This window comes from Podarcis cretensis (assembly GCF_951804945.1).
Source record: "Podarcis cretensis genome assembly, chromosome: 11".
Lineage (NCBI taxonomy): Eukaryota > Metazoa > Chordata > Lepidosauria > Squamata > Lacertidae > Podarcis > Podarcis cretensis.
Window position 1 is genome coordinate 55,418,689 of NC_137180.1, and position 22,469 is coordinate 55,441,157.

The 22,469-nt window shown below is 46.1% G+C and overlaps 1 protein-coding gene across 3 annotated transcripts in view; it reads left to right on the forward strand.

Annotated features, from left to right (window-relative positions):
• Positions 1–22,469, forward strand: part of MYO5B (myosin VB) — a 320,955-nt gene that overhangs the window by 76,970 nt on the left and 221,516 nt on the right. For all 3 annotated transcript variants that reach the window (XM_079994667.1, XM_079994668.1, XM_079994669.1), the window contains exon 2: positions 15,433–15,543. In XM_079994667.1, the coding sequence (XP_079850793.1) occupies positions 15,433–15,543 (111 nt within the window). The remainder of the gene's footprint in view (positions 1–15,432; positions 15,544–22,469) is intronic.

Here is a 22,469-nt window from a genome sequence, read left to right on the forward strand (position 1 = left end):
AAGCGGCTTAGTCATGCTGGCCACATGACCCGGAAGCTGTACGCCGGCTCCCTTGGCCAATAAAGCGAGATGAGTGCCGCAACCCCAGAGTCGGCCACGACTGGACCTAATGGTCAGGGGTCCCTTTACCTTTACTTTTAATGCTTCGCTCAAGTCCAGGGCTGTGATGCTGGTTTCTTCCGAGGTAGGATTTAGGGGAACAGATGAAGGCAAAACTGATGTCCGAATGGTGCAGTGAAGATATTCCCAAGCGTTGAGAGGACGTCCATTTCAAGCAGCAAAAATTCCTGCACCAGTGCAGCCCAGTTTGACATTAAAAGAGTTAAAATAAACTGGGTGGGGGATTCCCCCTTGTGACAATTGCATGGTGTTGCCATTAAGATGCCTTTTTATTATAGGCATTGCATTATTATTAATAATAATAATAATAATAATAATAATAATAATAATAATAATAATTAGAGAGATGGGTATAATCAGCACTATCCTCGCCAAAGTGGGGGTGAGAATACTGGGGTGATTTACTGAGCTGTTGTAACGCCTATTAAGATAATATATATTAAGTAACTGCAGTGGTAGTAAGATTAGCGCACAACACAGGATCCACAGACCAGGTGTGAAAAGGCTAAGGGGGGGGTCATTGTCTGGGCAGCCCAGGACCTCCAACCACATGGCCCAGGCTTGCGACCCTAATGCAACAAAACTTCACCCTCATTCTTGCATTGTCTCCCAAGACACGGATGCCAACAAGATTTGCTGAATCTTTGGAAGAGAGTGTCTTGTGTGCACAGCAAACCAAGGCACGTATATGGTGCTTTTACAAAGCCACCACTCGTTCTTGCTTGAAGCGAGTGTTTCTGATGCCTTCTATTTGCCTCTGGGCAACATTTTCATCTCTTGAACATTCGTGTAGTTAATCCCCCCCCCCCCTGCATTTCTTATCTTATGAAGGGGAGGATAAATGGGAGTTTGCAATTATTCCCTTCTATTTTGGTATTCCTCACAGGCATTCCTAGTGTGTCTCCTCTGCAAACCTTGGTTCCCTCACCCCCCCACCCACTGACCCTTTTTGTTTCATCCGAGAGATAAATGCAGACACTATTTAGGTCAATCCTCTCAACCACAGCAGCACACCCTAAGTCCCAAGACCCGGTGACACCCCTCCCTGTCTCATTTCTCACTAAATGATCTCTCCGTTTGATCTCCAAACATTGGCATATGCAGCTGATCTGGTGGTCTCTTGCTATTTGGCGTATTATAAATAAGCTATATGGGACGCAGGTGGCGCTGTGGGTTAAAGCCTCAGCGCCTAGGGCTTGCCGATCGAAAGGTCGGCGGTTCGAATCCCTGCGGCGGGGTGCGCTCCCGCTGCTCGGTCCCAGCGCCTGCCAAGCTAGCAGTTCGAAAGCACCTCCGGGTGCAAGTAGATAAATAGGGACCGCTTACCAGCGGGAAGGTAAACGGCGTTTCCATGTGCGGCTCTGGCTCTGGCCAGAGCAGCGATGTCACGCTGGCCACGTGACCCGGAAGTGTCTCCGGACAGCGCTGGCCCCTGGCCTCTTAAGTGAGATGGGCGCACAACCCCAGAGTCTGTCAAGACTGGCCCGTACGGGCAGGGGTACCTTTACCTTATAAATAAGCTGGGAAGACTGTTAACCCCAAGAGGCACTCATCTCTTTTTGTGTTGAGGGTAGAAGATAAGGCAGCTGAATAAAATTGTCTTGGATCGTTGCCTAGTATCGCCTTTAAAGGGAAATGATGTTTTTACACAACATTTAGGATGCACGGACCCCTCCCCGCACCATAGAAACTTCAGTGAGATTTAAAATCCTTTGGACGTTAAAATTTACCTCAGATTTTTCAGTTTAGGTGAGATTTAGTGACCATACTAGGCAGCACCTCATGGTCCTGGCATTCTTTTTGTGTTAGCAGGCTTCCATGGTGTTCTGGTTGTGGCAGAGCTCAGCTGTTTATTTGAGTCAGCCCGAAGGTGATAAAATCAAAACTCGGCTGACTTCAAGCTGACCTGGAAAAGGCTTCTGTCAGACTTGATTGGCAGGTTACTTTTTGATGCGAAAAGGCCACCACATGGTCACTTTTACAAACCGCTGACTTTCATTTCCTGAAGTACATACATGTCTGGGGGTAAGTGCCATGGCATCTTCCAACCTGCACTCTTTCCCTCTTGAATATATCTGCAGTAACTCCCTGGCTTCAGAACTGACTGGTGGTAAAATGGCTCTCTCATCCATCTTAATACCCATTTTCACTCAAATGTTGACTGAAAATATTTTGTTGGTTTTTCCCCGTTTAGTTTTAATTTCTGTCCCACCTTTCTGCATGATTCCCAAGCAACTAACAGTAGCAGTGTGTGGAGAATAGAAATACAAATCTCATGAAACAGTTGAAAAAACAGACAACCTTTTTTTAAAAAGTGAAACTGATTGCAGTCTTTTTCCTGAAATTCTAAATCGACCACCTGAGGGTTTGACCTCTTGCACTTCTGCAAACTGGGAGAGGGAGTTCCCCCAAACCTACTGATGCCTCTTTTTTTGTATGTGGGGATGCCATTGCAGCTACGTAAAGACCCACACTCAGAAAACTGCATTCATTATTAGTTTATGGAATTGACTTTTCTGTCAGTATAGTTGTCAACCAAGTTAGGTGTTTTGTATGAACCATGGAGGTTCAGTCGGGTGCTTAGGCTTGCCACAGGAAACAACTGTGTAGCAGAGATAGCTTTTACCTGACAAACACAAGCACACACACACTATTTATGGTTGCTATAAGAAGTCTTCACTCTATGAGCCCAGAGAGGGTTCCAGCTTACAAAGTCCTTGCTGAGACTAAGTCCGCAAGTGCAAAGTTCAGTTGCTAATGAACCAGAGTTTTCTGAGTCCAGAAGTCTTGCAAGGTGTCTAGCTTCCCTCAGATGAGCTCTTCACAAAATCTTCCACATTTTCACAGGATCGTTCCATCAGTCTCCATGTCTCCAGCAGATTCTCCAGTATACCCCAACAATGAATGCTGTAACTTGAGCCTTTATCTACCTAGTGTTATGTGCTAGTGGGGAACAATTTTTGTAGACTCATGGAGAATTTTTACTTAACTATGCTTTTTTGGGGGGTGTCTTTCTCTTTACTCAAGTATAAGCCAGTATTTACCAGTGTTTTCTCCAGGAATGTGAAACCTGTTTTGGCTTTTCTTGATTGCTTTCCGTGTTCACTGACCTTTGCCATGTGGTGAGTTCGTAATTCTTTTGTATGCTCAAGGAATTCCAGGTCTAGCATCAGAATTGCCCCCGTTGTTGTTAACTGTGCGGTGATAGTAACCAACATGCCTCTGCTTGTAGGAATAGGCATGTGACTTTTCACAAAATGAACACAAGAAGCAGGAAGAGAGTGAAAATCTTGTTTCATTAGCTGATGTCATCTGTAAAATGAAACGGTGACCCAAATAACTTTCTTGACTTTTCCTGTCAAAGAAAACTCCTTGGCTGAACTGAAGGCTAATCCAGCTTTAGATGAGACTTGTAAAAGCCAAAGCTTATGAGTTTCTGCCCCATCCCTTGCCTCCCAATTTCAAATATGGTTTGTGGAAACCCAGGGAGTCTACTCCTTGATTACTTAATTCATTAAAGACCCCCTTTCTGCCTTTACAAAGAACCCTCAGTGTGGAATAAAAACAAATAAATACAAAATAAAAATCAGTCAAATGAAACCGACATTAACAGCAAATTCTGAAGGTACAAAAGCAGGAACATAAATTAACAACCACCAAATGGTCTCTTCAAAACCAAACATAAGGCAAAGGGGGGCAACTTAGCTGATTTTGAAGTCACATCATAAAGCTATGGCCTGCATCAGGAGTGGCTGACCTGTGGCTCTCCAGATGTGGATGGACTACAACTCCCATCATCCCTGACTGTTGGCCATTCTGGGCATGGGAAGAATAGACGAACACAAGCAATTTCTGCTCCTGTTTCTTTCAGAATTCTTCAACATCCCTATTGGCCTCTAGCAACTAGGTTGCTATACATAAACTCCAAACCTCCTTTTTTTTGTCTCAACTTTTTTGATGTCATATGTCCCAGATGCTGCTACTCATACTAGTAATTGCTAATTGCATTTCTTACATTCCTGCTGCTATCTACCTATGAAGGTAAGGCCAGGTCGCTACTTGTGGGTTGCCCAGATTTGAGCCCTGCCGAGCTCAAGCTCCTAATAGCTGGAGAGATGGCAAGTACCTGGAGCAGAGCAGGTAGTTAGAATAATAGAATCACCGAATTGTAGAGTTGGAAGGGATCCTGAGGGTCATCTAGTCCAATCCTGTAATGGAGGAATCTTGACTAGAGCATCCAAGACAGATGGCCACCCAACCTCTATTTAAAAGGTTCACAACCTCCTGAGGGAGTCTGTTCCACTGTCAAATAGCTCAGTGGAGGCTTAGTTGCCTATATTTTCTGCAGACATCACTCTTCTGGGCATGACTGAAAGAAGACACACCCAGAGCGTTGGAAGGGTCAGGTAGCATCTGATGAAAAAGGCCTCCGCTTGAGACCCTGGAGATCACCTAGCAGTCATAGTACCGGGGCAAATAGTCTTAACAGGAGGAGGAAAGCAAATTAAGGGACTGGTTCTTAAAGTTAGAATGACAAGCTGGAAAACCTTAGCAATACCTACCTATGTGTAGGCTGACGAAGAAGGCAAGGTCAGAACAGTAACTTATAAAGAGGTACAGTGAGGGCTCATCCACACTTAGCTTTTGCCCCAGTCTTTTCAGGCACAGACCTATGTCCAAGTGCTTTTTGTTTTGTCCCACTGGAATGAAAAAGCTGAATCGCAACAAAATTTGGGTTTTCTGCGGATTGCCGTTTGCTCCGATTCAGCTTTAAAGAGCGGGTTTTCCTCACATGGGAAGCTTCAGAGTTTTGTTTTATTTTTAAAAGTGCTTTCAGACCCAGAGCTTTGAAGCATGGACCATACCTGGAAAGTGTGGAGGAAAGGAATGTGTGCGTAAGCCACGAGAAAAACTTTGTGTGGTGGGGTGCTTAACATTTTTGTTTTACGTTCACAGATGGCTATAATTAACAGCCTATTTCTTCCATCGCATTGCTCTGTTACTGCATAGCCGTGTCAAAATGAGAACTGAGGTTCTGGTCGGCAGTGTAATACAATCCCTGCTATCCTCTCGGAACAGCCCCTTAGTTTTATTTGTTAGGTCTTAAAGAGGAACTTAAATCCTCCTTAAGAACAGATTTAGTGTCAGAAACTTGTCGCTGAATGCCGCCCGCTCTTTCGGATTCCTCTTGAGAGCTGTGCTCTGAGCGAGTGCACCTTTATTTCGAAAAGGTCTTCATGCATTAACGGCTTCTCGTTGATCCTATTTAAAACGGTTAACTTTGGAGGCACAGATTATGTGCTCATCCTTAAGTGTTTTGTTTTTATGTCAAAATCCCGGTACTTCAGTCTGTTTTCCAGAAGCCACTGGGAACGTTTATTAATGTGGGTGTACTTCAAAATGCTTATTAGGTCCTCTTTTATAAAGTGTGATTCATAAGAAATTGGTCTGACAGCACGCTTTGCTGGCAATTTGCTCATGCAAGGAACAAGAGCTAAGTCCCACAAAAATGGCACTTTTTTTAAAAAAAGAGATGGGGCAGTTAGAGCAGGGTTTTTCAAACTTGGGCCTCCAGCTGTTTTTAGACTACAACTCCCATCATCCCTAGCTAACAGTGGTCAGGGAGGGTGAGAATTGTAGTCCAAAAACAGCCGGATACCCAGGTTTGGGAAACACTGTGTTAGAGTAATGTGCAATCCATGAATTGCAGTAACTCCTATTGATTATAATGGTGCCTTCCAGGTGTTTTGGAAGGCAAAGCAGTTGTGCTGGCTGGGGCTGAGGATGACATTGTCATCCAAAACATCTGGAGGCCACCAGATTAGTGGAGGCTGCTGTTTAGTATTGTAGATTGGCCTTTAGGATTGCAGTGGTTCTCAACCTGTGGGTCCCCAGATGTTGTTGGACTACAACTCCCATTATCCCTGACCACTGGTCTTGCTGGCTAGGAATGATGGGAGTTGTAGTCCAACAACATCTGGGGACCCACAGGTTGAGAACCACTGGATTAGAGGCAGCACAGAGCTTTGCTTACTCTGTAAGCCCACCAATAATCATTTTGGGCACAGAGGAAGATGAGCCGGTCCTTTTCCTGCAATATTATCCTTTGGGGTGGGCAGGGATTCTCCAGTCAATTCTGAGGATGAGCATTCTCAAGTGTATGTTGATTTTGTTAGGTAATTTGGGATGCGGGTGGGGAATCAGATCTGTCCCTACCAGGATTACTTATAGTCTCGTGGGCAGGACACAAAATGGGCAGGGGGAAGAAAGAAGAGAAAAACGAGCAAATTTGGAGTCATTTGCTTTTTTGTAATGATTTGATGGAATAACCATAGATGGTGTCTGTGTGGGTTAGAAGGGTCCCTGTAGCAAGTGATCTCAGGCAAGACCTTAATTAATCAAGCCCACCAATTAATCAATAAATTTCTGTATTTCTTCTGTATCTTCATCCGAAGATCAAGGGTGGTTTACCATATAAAAACACAAAAATGAGTAAAGTGAAGACGCCTGCCTAATCTCAATAGGCAGGGAGTTCCAGAGTGCATGGGCTGCCACAGTCATTGATTGGGTTGTTACAAACATGGAACAGGCCTTATGTGGATATGCAGATCAAAACTGTTGAATGGGCACATGTGAGGTAAGGCGATCTCGTAGGCATAGAATAGAATCATAGAATCATAGAGTTGGAAGAGACCACAAGGGCCATTGAGTCCAACCCCCTGCCAAGCAGGAAACACCATCAGAGCACTCCTGACATATGGTTGTCAAGCCTCTGCTTAAAGACCTCCAAAGAAGGAGACTCCACCACACTCCTTGGCAGCAAATTCCACTGTCAAACAGCTCTTACTGTCAGGAGGTTCTTCCTAATGTTTAGGTGGAATCTTCTTTCTTGTAGTTTGGAACCATTGCTCTGTGTCTGCTTCTCTGGAGCAGCAGAAAACAACCTTTCTCCCTCCTCTATGTGACATCCTTTTATATATTTGAACATGGCTATCATATCACCCCTTAACCTCCTCTTCTCCAGGCTAAACATGCCCAGCTCCCTTAGCCGTTCCTCATAAGGCATCGTTTCCAGGCCTTTGACCATTTTGGTTGCCCTCCTCTGGAGGCAAACTGGTCCCAAGTTGCTAAGGGCTTTGTATGTGATAGTAAAACCTTCAACTTGGCAAACCAGGGCAGATCTCTGATACGTTGGTGTTTTATGCTGACAAGGCCTTGCTCCTGTCAGCAATCGTGCGGCAGCATTCTGCACTAACTGCAGCTTCCAGATCAAGTGCAAGGGAAGGTCCTCACAGAGCGCATTGCAGTAATCGAGTCTTAAGTAACCAACACATGAACTACTGTGGCAGGATTTTCATATATCGCCTTCTGTAAATTGTCTTACTCAATAGAGTTCCTCCTTCCTTGTTATAGTATCTGGGGTAAAGGTAAAGGTCCAGGGGTCCTCCGGGGTTGCGGCGCTCATCTCGCTTTATTGGCCGAGGGAGCCGGCATACAGCTTCCGGATCATGTGGCCAGCATGACTAAGCCGCTTCTGGCGAACAAGAGCAGCACACGGAAACACCGTTTACCTTCCCGCCGGAGCGGTACCTATTTATCTACTTGCACTTTGACGTGCTTTCGAACTGCTAGGTTGGCAGGACCAGGGACCGAGCAACGGGAGCTCATCCCTTCGCGGGGATTCGAACCACCGACCTTCTGATCGGCAAGTCCTAGGCTCTGTGGTTTAAACCACAGCGCCACCCGCGTCCCAGTATCTGGGGTACCCTAGTGCTAAAAAGTGGTGGTTGTGATTTCCTTTTGCATTTTTCTGCGTGCGGAGTCTTACAAAAACCTACTTGTGTAAGTGCTGTAATTTTCCAAGGATCGTCTATCCAAGGCAAAAGGAAGGCTTCTACTTTCATAGCCTGTCAATAAAGCGCCTTGCATTTTTAAAAGGCTGTTTGAACTCCTCCCACCCCCAAATCCATCTCTTGCCTTGACTCTATCACTCCCATGCAGATTTTTCCTCTCCCGAAAGTGACTTGAGTGCATCAAACCCCCCACAGACGTTGTTCATGCTTGTAATATATGACGGCTGTTTTTGAGAAATTGCTGTTTGTTGACAAGCCTTGAGCGCTCGCTGAAAATGAGGAGAATTGAGGTGGAAAGCAAATAAATGTACCAGTTCCTCCAGTTCGCAACACATGGGGGCCATGTTAGCTTGCTGTGCCAAGGTTAGTGCAAACACGAGAACTCTGGGGAAAGGAGATTGCGGCTGCTTTGTTTCTCCCTGGTTATTCTGCTGTTGTAATGTGCTCAGGGTGTCACCCAAACCCAGGCTCATGATCTAGCTTTCCTCTAGACCAGTGGTGGCCAGACTTGGCCCTCCAGCTGTTTTTGGACTACAACTCCCATCATCCCTAGCTAACAGGACAAGTGGTCAGGGATGATGGGAATTGTAGTCCAAAAGCAGCTGGAGGGCCAAGTTTTGCCACCACTGCTCTAGACTCACAAAAAACAAACCAGGGAGGAGCGAAACAGCTGTGATCTCCTCTCTGGGAGCACATTACAGGACCGCCTCTCCTGGTATGCCCCGCATAAATCATAGTTTAGAGGTCCCGGGCCCTAAGGAAGTTAGATTATCCTCCACCAGGGCCAGGGCCTTCTCCGTGATGGCTCTGACCTGGTAGAATGCTCTGTCCCATGAGACCAGGGCCCTGCAGGATTTAACTTCCTTCCGCAGGGTCTGTAAGACAGAACTATTCCACCTGGCTTTCAATCTGAACTTAGCCTGATCTTTTATTCCCCTTCCTTTCCTCCCCTTCCCTTTTTTATGAAAATTACCCACTCTGGGATCCCACAGCTAATTCTCCCCTGATCTCCTCGCTGGCCCAAATAGCACTAATTTAGCCAGCTAGCCCTGGTGATCATCTAATGTTTATTGGAAGGATTTCCCCCTAAATTGATTTTTGATTTTATTGTTATTCATGTTTTATACCGTATTTTATGCTGGTTTTTGTTGCATCAATCAAGTGTTTCAAATTTGTGGTTAGCTGCCCTGAGACCGGTTTTCTGGGGTATAAATAAAAATTTATTATTATTATTATTATTATTATTATTATTATTATTACCATATTTTTCGCCCCATAGGACGCACTTTTTCCCCTCCAAAAATGAAGGGGAAATGTGTGTGCGTCCTATGGGGCGAATGCAGGCTTTCGCTGAAGCCTGGAGAGCGAGAGGGATCGGTGCGCACCGACCCCTCTCGCTCTCCAGGCTTTGCGCAGATCTCTGTAAGCCGTGGGAGCCCATACCGGGCTCCCACGGCTTGCGGAGAGCTGCCGGAAGTCTGGGCGCGCTGAGCATGCAGGCAACTCACGCAGCTCAGCGCACCCAGGCTTCACGCAGCTCTCCGGGCTCCCACGGCTTGCGGAGAGTTGCCTGTTCTGGGGGCTGGGCTAGGTGTGGCTTATGGGACGGTGCGTCCTATAGGGCGAAAAATACGGTATTATTATTCATGCTAAACCATGATTTGTCTTTGCATAACCTGGGAGCTCAGGCTATTGCCCATACCATGTGGATAATGGGCAGAAGGTATCTCAGGATTTGAAAGTAGATCTCTGAGTGATTATTTCGCTTCCAAATTTTAAACAGTAGCAATGGTGACATAACACGTCCTCCCTCGATGAAGGCAGCCTGGGGAGTAACTAAGAGCAGACGTGATTAGGGAAGGACTGTGTACTTTAAGGCTCCTGATCCTTATCTAGTGTTGCTTGGGTTGTCCAGGAACATCCTTAAGGCCTTGCTGTGTCGCAGGGATGGGGACCATCAGGCACTGGAGCTGAATGAGGCCTTGTGGTCTTCTCTGTCTGCCCCTTGAGAGTCTTCCCATGACACCCTCTTCATTGACCATACTTTGCATCCTCCTTGGGTGTTCTTGCCTTGGTCCTTGCTTGCTTGCATGGATGGAGGGCAGAAAGGAATGTGCCGGTGTGACCCTACTGTTCCAGCTTAAATCAGCATGCATTGCTGTGCCCGCGTTTGCTTCTGGCCCCATCTACCGCTGGAAGATTTCCCAGAAGGGAACATGACCCTCAGTTCCTCTACCCTTGCCCTACGGGTTGGGCTCATGGCACAACATTGCTGCTGAACCACTTTGTTTCCAGTTTTTCCAGATACTGACTATCTGCATCCCCAATACTGGTTCAGGAATCGCAGATGGTAAACAGCCAAGCACTGCGATTAAACAGAATGCCCCGTGAGCAATAAATGCCAAGATTCTTAACGGCACCCCCCCTCCCACCCGCAGCAATTAAAATCAGGAGTCCATTCCAACAACTGCAGAGCTGAAAGGTGTTGAGAGGTAGAAACTGAGGTGCAGGCAGCACTCTGGAGGCACTCACATGTCTACCCATCCTCTCCCTCTTCCCCTCCGCCTTTCAACCAGCAAAACTGCTGCTCCGGCAATATATTTAGATAGCTTCATTAACGTCGATGAGTTCCTGCTGCTCCAGCTATTGTGTAATCCTAAAAATAATTATACATTATACATATAAAGAATTCATTGCTATTGAGCTGCAAAGCATTAATATATATATATATTCACAGCTGCCATTTCATTAACTCTTGAGGGGCATTTTGATCATTGAAGTACACAGGATTGCATTTGCTTTCAGGAATGCCAGCATCTAGTTTTCAGCTGTGTTTAAAAGGTAAAGGGACCCCTGACCATTAGGTCCAGTCATGGCCGACTCTGGGGTTGCGGCACTCATCTCACTTTATTGGCCGAGGGAGCCGGCGTACAGCTTCCGGGTCATGTGGCCAGCATGACTAAGCCGCTTCTAGCGAAGCAGAGCAGCGCACGGAAATGCCGTTTACCTTCCCGCCGGAGCGGTACCTATTTATCTACTTACACTTTGACGTGCTTTTGATCTGCTAGGTTGGCAGGAGCAGGGACTGAGCAACGGGAGCTTATCCTGTCGTGGGGATTCAAACCGCTGACGTTCTGATCGGCATGTCCTAGGCTCTGTCGTTTAACCCACAGCGCCACCTGCATCCCTCAGCTGTGCTTAGTGTAGGGTTTTTACCCACTTTGGGGGGGACACAGTGTCAACGAAAGCCAGTGTGGAACTGCCCAGGGTCCCAAAATTCCCATTGCAATACTTATAGGATCTGTCTTGCTAACTGTTTTCATTGAGCAGGCACTGGGCCAACAAGGGTCAGATGCTGAAAAGAGGCCGCATCTGCAATGGACATTTAAAGCTGTACCTGACCACTGTAAACGGTCACAACTTTCTCCCTAAAGAATCATGGGAACTGTAGTTTGTTGATGAGAGTTGTTAGGAGACCCCTGTTCCCCTCGCTGAGACTTACACTTCTCGGTGTTCCCTGCCCTTGACCATGGAGACAGAGCATAGCCATCATGACTGCTAGCCCCTGACAGCATTATCCTCCATAAATTTGTCCATTCCTCTTTTACAGCCATCCAAATTGGTGGCCGCCACAACTTCTTGTAGGAGTGAAGTCTATAGTTTAACTATAGTTTAACATAGAATAATCATAAATCGGAAGGGACCCCAAGGGTTATCTAGTTCAACCCACTGTAATGCAGTTATCTCATAAATAATAATAATTTATTATTTGTACCCCGCCCATCTGGCTGGGTTTCCCCAGCCACTCTGGGCTACTTCCACAGAGACCAAAAATACACTAAAATGTCACACATTAAAAACTTCCCTGAACAGGGCTGCCTTAAGATGTCTTCTGAATGTCAGGTAGTTGTTTATCTCTTTGAGGGCGTTCCACAGGGCGGGCCGAGAAGGCCCTCTGTCTGGTTACCTGTAACCTCACTTCTCACAAGGAGGGAACCGCCAGAAGGCCCTTGGCGCTGAATCTCAGTGTCCGGGCTGAAAGATGGGGGTGGAGACGCTCCTTCAGGTATACAGGACCAAGGCCGTTTAGTTACAGATAGGTAGCCGTGTTGGTCTGCCATAGTCAAAACAAAATAAAAAAATTCCTTCCAGTAGCACCTTAAAGACCAACTAAGTTAGTTCTTGGTATGAGCTTTCGTGTGCATGCACACACTTAGGTATCTGAAGAAGTGTGCATGCACACGAAAGCTCATACCAAGAACTAACTTAGTTGGTCTTTAAGGTGCTACTGGAAGGAATTTTTTTATTAAGGCCGTTTAGGTGTGCTTTCTTTTTTTGTCTCTTCCAAATCTTCTGAGGTTCATCTTCATTGGAGGTCCCCAACTTCTGATGCGTTAGCAAAGTGAGAAAAACCTTTTTCTATGGACTTTCTCCATACATTGCATAATTTTACACACTTCTATCGTGTCTCCTCTTGCTCCCCTTTCAGCTTGGCATGCATCAAAATGGGTCACACTGGTATAGTTCCTAGACAGAGGGAGAAACAGCTCTGGGTGTTTTACCAGATTTTTATTGTTCAGCTTAAGGTCATCATCAGTCACCCAGTATTACAACACCACTTACAATAAGATGAAAACAAATTAATGACATAATCGAGTATCTATCCAATATGTTTTACAGTGGCAGTAGTGCTCGCTACAGACAAAACAGGGTCCTGACTATTTAGAATTTAAGTTGTGCTTTAACTGCAGAAATGACAAACCTCTTGCTAGTTGACATTGTCCACCCACTTTCATTATTCTAAATCGGGGCGACTTAACCAGCAGCCCTTCAGATGCTGCTGGCCTACAGAGCTCTTTTAATCAGGAGTTGTACCATGACTCTTTGCAACATGACGCTGTTGGATGGGAGTTTCCCTCGTAACAAGCTCTGCTCTCCTTGGAAGGAGGCTCATTTATCTGCCTAAGCAGAAAATGAAGCCTGTGAGGCCATAACTCTTCTGGACACATACTGCACAGAGCACAGTTGTAGCTCTAATTGAATAAAAGCCCATTAGCAGAGTGTAAATGTGATCCGTTTGGGACTATATTTTGCTGTTCCTGTTTCTCCGCGATGATGCTGTTCAATAAACCTTCATTCTTATGAACCCCCTACACAGCTGCCTGCAGAGGGTCTCTGCATGGGGTCTTTACTTGTCTGAGTTTATGTACAGTCTGTTTCCATTAACTTCCAAACCTAATAATGCATTTCAGGTTGGCAGGAGCTTTAGATGAAGAATGAACACCGCTGCTTCCTAGAGGATTAAAATCTATGGAGGATAAGGCTTCCGGTGGCTGCTTGCAAAGATGGAGATGGTCTGCCTCCACTGTTGGAGGCCATAAGTATCTGAATTCCAGTTGCTGGAAACAACTGGAGGAGAGAGAGCTCTTTTGCTTGGGTCCTGTTTACAGGTTTTGCACAGGCATCTGGTTGGCCACTGGGAGAACAGAATGATAGACTCAATGGGCCATTGCCCTGGTCCAGCAAGCTCTCCTTATGTTCTGTGGCAGAGGTGAAGACATTCTGGCCTGCTTTGCCCACCAAGCCTCCCTCTTGGGCCTGCAGTCTGGTTTGGGATAAGCCATGCCCTAATCAGGCAAGGAGGGACGTGGGTGGTGCTGTGGATTAAACCACAGAGCCTAGGGCTTGCCGATCAGAAGGTCGGCGGTTTGAATCCCCGTGACGGGGTGAGCTCCCGTTGCTTGGTCCCAGCCCCTGCCAACCTAACAGTTTGAAAGCACGTCAAAGTGCAAGTAGATACCTTCCCGCTCTGGCGGGAAGGTCAACAGCGTTTCCGTGTGCTGCTCTGGTTTGCCAGAAGCGGCTTAGTCATGCTGGCCACATGACCCAGAAAAACTGTTAGAGGACAAACGTCGGCTATCTCGGCCAGTAAAGTGAGTTGAGCGCCACAACCCCAGAGTCGTCTGCAACTGGACCTAATTGTCAGGGGTCCCTTTTCCTTAACCTTTAATCAGGTAATGACAGGTGTGAGGCAGGTAAAGGTGCCACTGGTCCAAAGGGGTTTACAGTACAGGCACCACCTGTCAACTGGTTGGCAGCACCCTGCAAAGCCCTGTGCACACTCACCTGTCAAACGTGACCCATACTATCGGTGTGGGGGAGATGCGGTTCTGGCCCACTGATTGGATTCAGTACCCCACCCCTGTCCTAGAGTGTCACAAAGGCAACTCCTCGAGGAAGAGGCATAGCTCAGTGGTAGAAGATGTGCTTTGCATATAAAGGTCTTGTGTTCTGTCCGTGGCATCTCCCGGTACGTCTTTGGGGCAAGACATAGAATCTTGGAATCATTCTTAGAGTCGGAAGGGACCCCGAGAGATGACCTAACCTGGAGAGAAAACAGCAAAGACCTGATGAAGAGAGCACAGCAGAGGTTATATTTTCTGAGAATCCTCCGGAAAAATAACCTCCTGTTGATGGCATTTTACCATTGTACTGTGGAGAGTGTATTAACTTATGGTCTGTGTGTGTGGTTTGGGAGCTGCACGGTCAGGGGAAAAACAATGCTGTCCAAGGTTGTAAAGACTGCGGAGAGAATAACTGGGTGCACTCTTCCCACCTTGGATCAAATCTACGCTTCCAGGTGCCATAAGAAAGCTGCAGAGATACTGCAGGATAGTGTGCACCCCGGAAATGATCTCTTTCAGCTTCTGCCTTCTGGAAGAAGGTACAGGGTTATAAAGACCAGGACCAGCCACCTGAGAAACAGTTTCTATCCAAATGCAATTTTGGTTTTAAACGCAGTGTAAGGTAGTCTTTTAGTGAGTATATTGTTTTCAGTTATGGGGTATCAGAGTTTTTAGGGGCTAACCTAGCTGGGATAGCAGGCTTGTTGGTTTTTGAATGTCTGATGTAGATTTTTTCAATTTCGTTCTGTATGGGACAGTGACAATAAAGATTATCGTATTGTATCGTATTGTATCAAGAGTCTTCTACTCTAACCCCTGCTTTTATGTCTTGCTTTTGAGCCTTCTTTTTTAGCCACTGTTAAAATCAGAATTCTGTACCAGATGAACCTCTTGTGTTTGTTGTATTTGCAGAGTCAAATACACAGCGGAATGATGAGCAGTACGTGCCACATACTTTACTTTACTTTATTTACACTTCAGTGCTGAGAGATTACAAACATGCATCTTGCCTCTGCGAGAGCAGAGAAACAACTCCTCTCCTCTCGGAAACACCGAGAGAACTGTGAAAAACAGGAAACCAGTGTACGTCACATCCAGTCTCCTATTCCCGTGGGAAACCCAACAGCAACTCTGACTGTGGAATGTAAACAATGCCTTGTGACTAGCATTTCGCTGCACAGTGAAGAAAGCAGAAACCAACAGTGTTACTGAGGAGGCCTCTCTACTTGAGCAATTTACCTTAACAATTTCCTCCCTTCTTTTCACCTTTGCAGTACACGAGAGTCTGGATTCCTGACCCAGAGGAAGTCTGGAAATCAGCAGAAATCATCAAAGATTACAAGGAGGGGGATAAAACTCTCCACCTGAAACTTGAAGATGAAACGGTAGGTCCTCCTGTTTATTTTTTTTGGGGGGTGTCACTGTTTTCTGCTGTTTCTTGTGTTTCGTTGTTTTCAAGAAATGCTGAGGAAACGTTTTGAAGTCCAAACAGTCAGCACTGACCTTTTAGATATTCCTCTTCATGTTTGAAGAGATTTCTGGAGGGGATGATTGACAAGTTACACTTTTTCTGTGCGGAAAGCTGTTCCGCGTGAGGCGGCCCTGAGCCTATAACTGTGTGTAGCAGTGAGGGGAGGGAAACTCAGGCTTCTAGGCCTCCCCACTTGACCCTCTCTAGGCTGTTTTGGCCAAGCCATGCCCACCTGCTGTACACCTGATGTGATGTGTGATGTCAGGTGTGAGACAGATAAAGATGCAACTGAGCTGAAAGGGGGTTTGTGGGCACCACCTATCAGTTGAAGGGTTGGCAGCACAAACAATAAGCTGAATAAGGTTTGCAAAGAGGTCTTTGCCTACATACCGTATTTTTTGCTCTATAAGACTCACTTTTTCCCTCCTAAAAAGTAAGGGGAAATGTGTGTGCGTCTTATGGAGCGAATGTAGGCTGCGCAGCTATCCCAGAAGCCAGAACAGCAAGAGGGATTGCTGCTTTCACTGCGCAGCGATCCCTCTTGCTGTTCTGGCTTCTGAGATTCAGAATATTTTTTTTCTTGTTTTCCTCCTCCAAAAACTAGGTGCGTCTTGTGGTCTGGTGCGTCTTATAGAGCAAAAAATACCGTAGTTGGATTTCAAACAGTGGCATTTGGAGCAGGAATTGATATCTACAGTGGCGATCGAATGGTTTCTTTAGCTTTGGGATTGCCCTTGTCTTGAGCTGTGCACATCGAAGAAGTTAATTTTTCCACACTCCCATGCAGAGAGCAAAGGAAGATTGCTCTCTCAATCTTTGCTTGCTTGGGTTCTGTTTGATTTCTTCGTTGGCACCAGATATGTGCTGCTCCTTTTTAGTTCTCGGGTATCAAAGCATTTCCGAACATTGCGGTTTGTGTTTAAAGCATTTCACTTCGGCCAAAAGGGCTCTCAGACTGGCTTATGGTCTTGCCTGCAGGCTTACCGTTTAAAAGACGTGGTACAAAAAAGGAAGAAGCGATGAGGAAGGAAGAAGAAAGCAAGCAATCTCAGATGCTGGTTTTTAAAGCTAGTTTTGTAGCTGTTACAGTGACCAGCTGAGATGGAAACAGGTCAGAGGGTCAAGGAGCCAAGTGTAGTTGTAAGGTAAAGGTAAAGAGACCCCTGACCATTAGGTCCAGTCGTGGCTGACTCTGGGGTTGCGGCGCTCATCTCACTTTATTGGCCGAGGGAGCCGGCATACAGCTTCCAGTCATGTGGCCAGCATGACTAAGCCGCTTCTGGTGAACCAGAGCAGTGCACGGAAACAGCGTTTACCTTCCCGCCGGAGCGGTACCTATTTATCTACTTGCCCTTTGTTGTGCTTTCGAACTGCTAGGTTGGCAGGAGCAGGGACCAAGCAATGGGAGTTCACCCCGTCACGGGGATTTGAACCGCCGAGCTTCTGATCGGCAAGTCCTAGGCTCTGTCGTTTAACCCACAGGGCCACCCGCATCCCCTAAGTGTAGTTGATCTCACGACAAATGAAAAGGAGTGGTCCTGCTTCCCATATTTCTCTACATCCTGCAACCTGATGGATTGCCAGGAGGCAGTTGAGGCAAGGGAAGGAGGAGCCTGATGGAAATGGTGTCTCAGAAGATAAGCAGGCTGTAGCTCAGTTGGCTAGATAGTGTGGTGCTGATAGTGCCAGGATTGCAGGTTTGAACCCCTTAAGGGACAGCTGCATATTCTGGCATTGCAGGGGGTTGGACTACATGATCCTTGGAGTCCCTTCCAACTTTATGATTCTATGACTCATTGCCTCCCATCTCTGATGGCATCCGCTAGGAGAGAGTTATCAGTGGATTATCAATAGCATTTCCCTGATAGTATAGTGCAGGCATAGGCAAACTTGGACCTCCAGATTTTCATAGAATCATAGAATCATAGAGTTGGAAGAGACCACAAGGGCCATTGAGTCCAACCCCCTGCCAAGCAGGAAACACCATCAGAGCACTCCTGACATATGGTTGTCAAGCCTCTGCTTAAAGACCTCCAAAGAAGGAGACTCCACCACACTCCTTGGCAGCAAATTCCACTGTCGAACAGCTCTTACTGTCAGGAAGTTCTTCCTAATGTTTAGGTGGAATCTTCTTTCTTGTAGTTTGGAACCATTGCTCCGTGTCCGCTTCTCTGGAGCAGCAGAAAACAACCTTTCTCCCTCCTCTATGTGACATCCTTTTATATATTTGAACATGGCTATCATATCACCCCTTAACCTCCTCTTCTCCAGGCTAAACATGCCCAGCTCCCTTAGCCATTCCTCATAAGGCATCGTTTCTAGGCCTTTGACCATTTTGGTTGCCCTCCTCTGGACAAGTTCCAGGTTTTTTTTTTTTAAATAATATTTATTGAACATTTTCAAATATAACAGAAAAAAGAGAAGAAATAAAACATCCATTTTATAACCTTATTTTCATTGGCATCTTTCCAGGACTTCCCCACCCCACCCCCTCTTGTATTCCAATTCCTTCAGATAGATTCAGCAAGTTCTTACGCCAAATTTTAAACTTATTATAATTAACCCAATGTTAAGAATGTTTTTCCATCCCCTAAAATCGACCCCGCTCCCTTCCACGAGTTCCCCTCTTTAATATGCAGAACAGATTAAAATAAAAGAAAATAGAACAAAGAATAAAGTATAATTTAACACCCTTTGGATTCCAAATTTCCCTCCCCCCTTTCCCGGTTGCGTTCCCCAATGTCCATCAATGCCTGTTGTCATCCTGGAGATCCCACATCTAGGCCGAAATCCTTCACAAGTCCCCTTCCCGTCTTTTTAATAGTCTTTGCCGTCTTTTTGATCATCTTTAGTTTCAAGCGTCCAATCTTGGAAAAGCTCTATCTCAAAAAGGTCCATTTTTTCCATCCAGATCTCTGTATTTAAGAGTAAAAACTCCAATTTTGTTTCTTTAGACCTTTCAAATCTGGATGTCCCAAATGTTCCCACTTCCAGCTTTGTCCAATTCTTGTTGTTCATGTTGTTCTTATTATTCTCTCTCCTCACTTTCCTCTAGTTTCTTTTCCTGCTCTCCTGCAAAAATGTTCCAATTCCAAAAGCTTCTAAATCCCCTACAGAGGCTTTGTTATTCAGGAACAAACTTTACGTCAAGTCCCTTCCATTCTTCAATAGATAAATCTATTGTCTCCTTTAGTGTAGAGACCTCTGTAGACAAAATAGTGTTCCATTTCTGCAATTTCCCAGGAGATAAAAAGTCCAATTCAAATTCCATGCCAGAAATACTTGTAGTGTCCCACAGCCCCTCTAGAGGGATTATAGTAACTCAGTTTCCTTCCAGATCGCACCCAACAGTCAAAATAACTTGTTATTCCTTGTTTTAAACAATTTATATCTAATTTGTAACAAATGTAACCGGCAAAGTCCTCATAACAAAGTTCTCTTTTTATTCTTCAGCTTTGACAGCTCCTTTGACAGCTGTCAAAGCCTCTGTTTCTCCTCTCCCAGCACTCTCGCGGATCGCTCCCGGTTCCCGGGGGGGGGGTTGCATTTTAGCTCACGTTCTACTTTTCTCCTCCAGCCCAGTCTTATAATTTTCCATTGTGAAATTAGTGACTTTATCAAAATAAGGTAACACTCGATCTTAGTTGTTAAATCCTTTGCTTTAAATCCTCTACGACAGGGGGGAGACAGACTTCCTTTTTGCACCTCCCCCGCTCGCTCCGAATTTAAATTTTTTTCCCCTTTTTAAGTCCAGTTTCCAATTACTCACGGGTTGTTCTTTTTAATCCAAATTTTCAATGGAAGAAGTCAGCGCTCTCCGCCAAATGGCATGCGGCTTCGCTCGGTAGGGGAAGCGGAGGACTCATAGCACCACACACACCCCCCGGCACCCGCTCTGTAGCCTTTAAAAAGGCTCCTTCGCGGGTCGGGGGGCGCAAATGGTGCCCGCCGAGTCACCATGCCCATGGGTTTCAGCGTCCATGGTTTTTGAGGGTCCCCGCGATGCCGACGCGGTAGAACCCAGCCCCTGCCGAGCAGGCTCCCTCCGGAGCTCGGAGGGAGTCCGCCATTCGGCGATGGCGCCAACCCGGAAGTCTGGACACGTTCCAGTTTGTCAGTGTCCTTCTTGAACTGTGGTGCCCAGAACTGGACACAGTACTCCAGGTGAGGTCTGACCAGAGCAGGGGACTACAGTTCCCCTCATCCCTGATCACTGGTCCTGTTAGCTAGGGATGATGGGAGTTGTAGTCCCAAACCATCTGGAGGGCCGAGTTTGCCTATGTCTGGTATAGTGCAATAGATTCTTCTCACCTCAACAGGGGGTTGTGTCTAATAGCATTCATCAGATGGAGCAGTTGTGAGGCATAGGAGATGACTGTATTACTGGCACACAATCCTGGGAGCTTAGGAAGAACTTCTGTCTTCCCTGGTGTGTGGTGAGGAGTGGAGGAGTGATGGTGGTCATGTGGAACTGTTACCCCCCCACACACACACCTTTTCTGTAGGTACAGAGAGGAAGTGCTTGATGGAAATCCACACCAATGGAGTCTGCTAATTCAGCACACTTCAGTTTGCATATCCATCAACTATTTGCTAACATGCCAAACACACTGCTTAGATTTCTGAAGCTGAAATATGGAAAAGCTGACATCCTACTAGTAGGAAGACTTCAGAAGCTATTAACCCCTGCCCCCTCCAAACACACACACACACACACACACCAAACCCATTTGCTACCATAGCAGTTGGAAAGGACTTGGTGCAATTGCTTTTGTTAACTAAGAACATTGCAGTGACAAGCCTAGAATTTATTATGATGATGGGTGCAGTTTTGAACTTGAAGCACCAGCGGCTGGTAATGTTACAATTGCGTTTAACCCACTTGGCTGGCATAATGGCAATAGGAGTTTATTGAAATTTCTTCGCAAATGGCTTCTTAAATTGTTTAGCTGCAAGTGTGCTCTGTTACTTGCTAAACCAGTTAGCAGATGCAGCTTTTACAAACTGAACATGCTCCAAGGACATTGTGAATAATTCAAAAGGCCTGCTAGGGAAAAAATAAGCATTACTATTGCTTGCACGTGATGCATTATCCAGTTATTAAAAGGGAGGGTGGAACCCGGGAATGAGAATAGAACCCAGTGAGTGGCGCATTCACCTATCTAGGAGGCCTAGGTTCATCAGGACCCAGAACCTAGCATGGATTCTGAAAAAGGTCAACTTGAGATGCTTTGTTGCATCTCATGGTTCAAGAGATGGGCCCCAGAATCTCATATTAAGGTAGTAAGTGTCGGAATCTGCGTTCGACCGAGCTGATAAAGCTCATCTTCCGGAATCGCCCTCCGACATGATTAACCACCTGAGCCTTTGATGAGGTTCAGGCTCATTCCCATTCAGCAGAGAATCAAAGCAGCACACGGAAGTGATGAGATTTATGGCTACATCACTATGCTTTATTTTCTAAGCTACGCAGACAGCAAAGAAAAATGCATCCTCTCCCTGTGAGAGCAGAGTGCAACTGAACAAAGAAAGGAACAGGAAAACCAGTATCGTCACATCCGTCTCCCGTCTCCCGTGAGACTTCCAACAGCCTGGAATGTCTCTGGAATGTAAACAGAGTCTTGTGACTCCAAAGCACTGCACAGTGGCAAACAGAAACTAACAGTAAGTTTTCAAGATTTTAGCCACCTCCTCAGATTCTCCATGGCAGGAAATGAAGTGGCACAGCTGTTTGCACAGAGCCTGTCAGAACTTGGATTACCAACATAGTGCCTAGGAGCGCGCACATGTTCTCACATAGGCCTTCCATGGCAACCACAGGGTTCCCTCCACCCTCTGAAATCAGGATTGGAAGAAGCATTTTATTGTCAAAATAGGTTGTGGTGCGTACTCCATTCTGGATTTGTGCAAGGTTTACTCCCTAGCCTTTTCTCCCCCCCCCCCCATAAAAAGCAGTGAAGGTTTAGGATCAGAGTTTTCCTTCTCCTACATGGGCTACCTTCCCAGGTTGATGAACCCCATCACTTCCCTCTACAGCACACGCAGAAACTGCCTTCTTGACCACTGGACCAACTATTAATCTCATCCGCTCAATTCACCAGAGCCTGTCTTCACATGCAGGGGAAGTCCCTAACTCACTGAGGATTTGAGATCCATCAGCTACCCTCACCTGGTTTAACTGTGTCAGCATCGCCCTTGAGCCAGTGCACCAACGGAACTCATGCACTACAACCCCGACTGGGCTAGGCGAGCTGGGTAGCACTGCCAGCGACCACCTTTCACACAGGGACAGGTCACCGTGCTGTGGACTCACAGCTTAGAGCTGAGAGCACCGGATTCACTTGCACAATAATACAGTCGTTGCGCAGCAGAGTTTTGCAGAGTCTTGCAGAGTATAAACCACTCGGAGAGTAGCTCTGTAGAATATCTTCTTTTTATTCTATAGCTACAACTATGATACAAAACTATATACAGAGCTAAAAGATCTAAGCATAAATCAATGCTACACTGAGAGTCTGCAGCTGCTCTTAGCAGCAACCTTATCTCTAGACACGATCTCTAACACTCTCTCTCCGATACACTGACTGACTCACTCGCTGACTGATTCACTCACTGACTAAGTAGAAAGCAGAACACTGCTCCTCCTCTCTGTAGAATCAGCAGGCTCCTCAGGAGATTCTTGGATATGGGAGGGGTGAAATCTCCTCAAACTGGCCAACTGAAGCAGTTTCCCATGGTTTGGCCACTGTCACATTCTGACATGGAGCCACCGGTGAGAGCTGAGTGGGGACCTAAGGTGGACAAACTACCTCAGAAGGAGAACAACATACCCCTTATCTG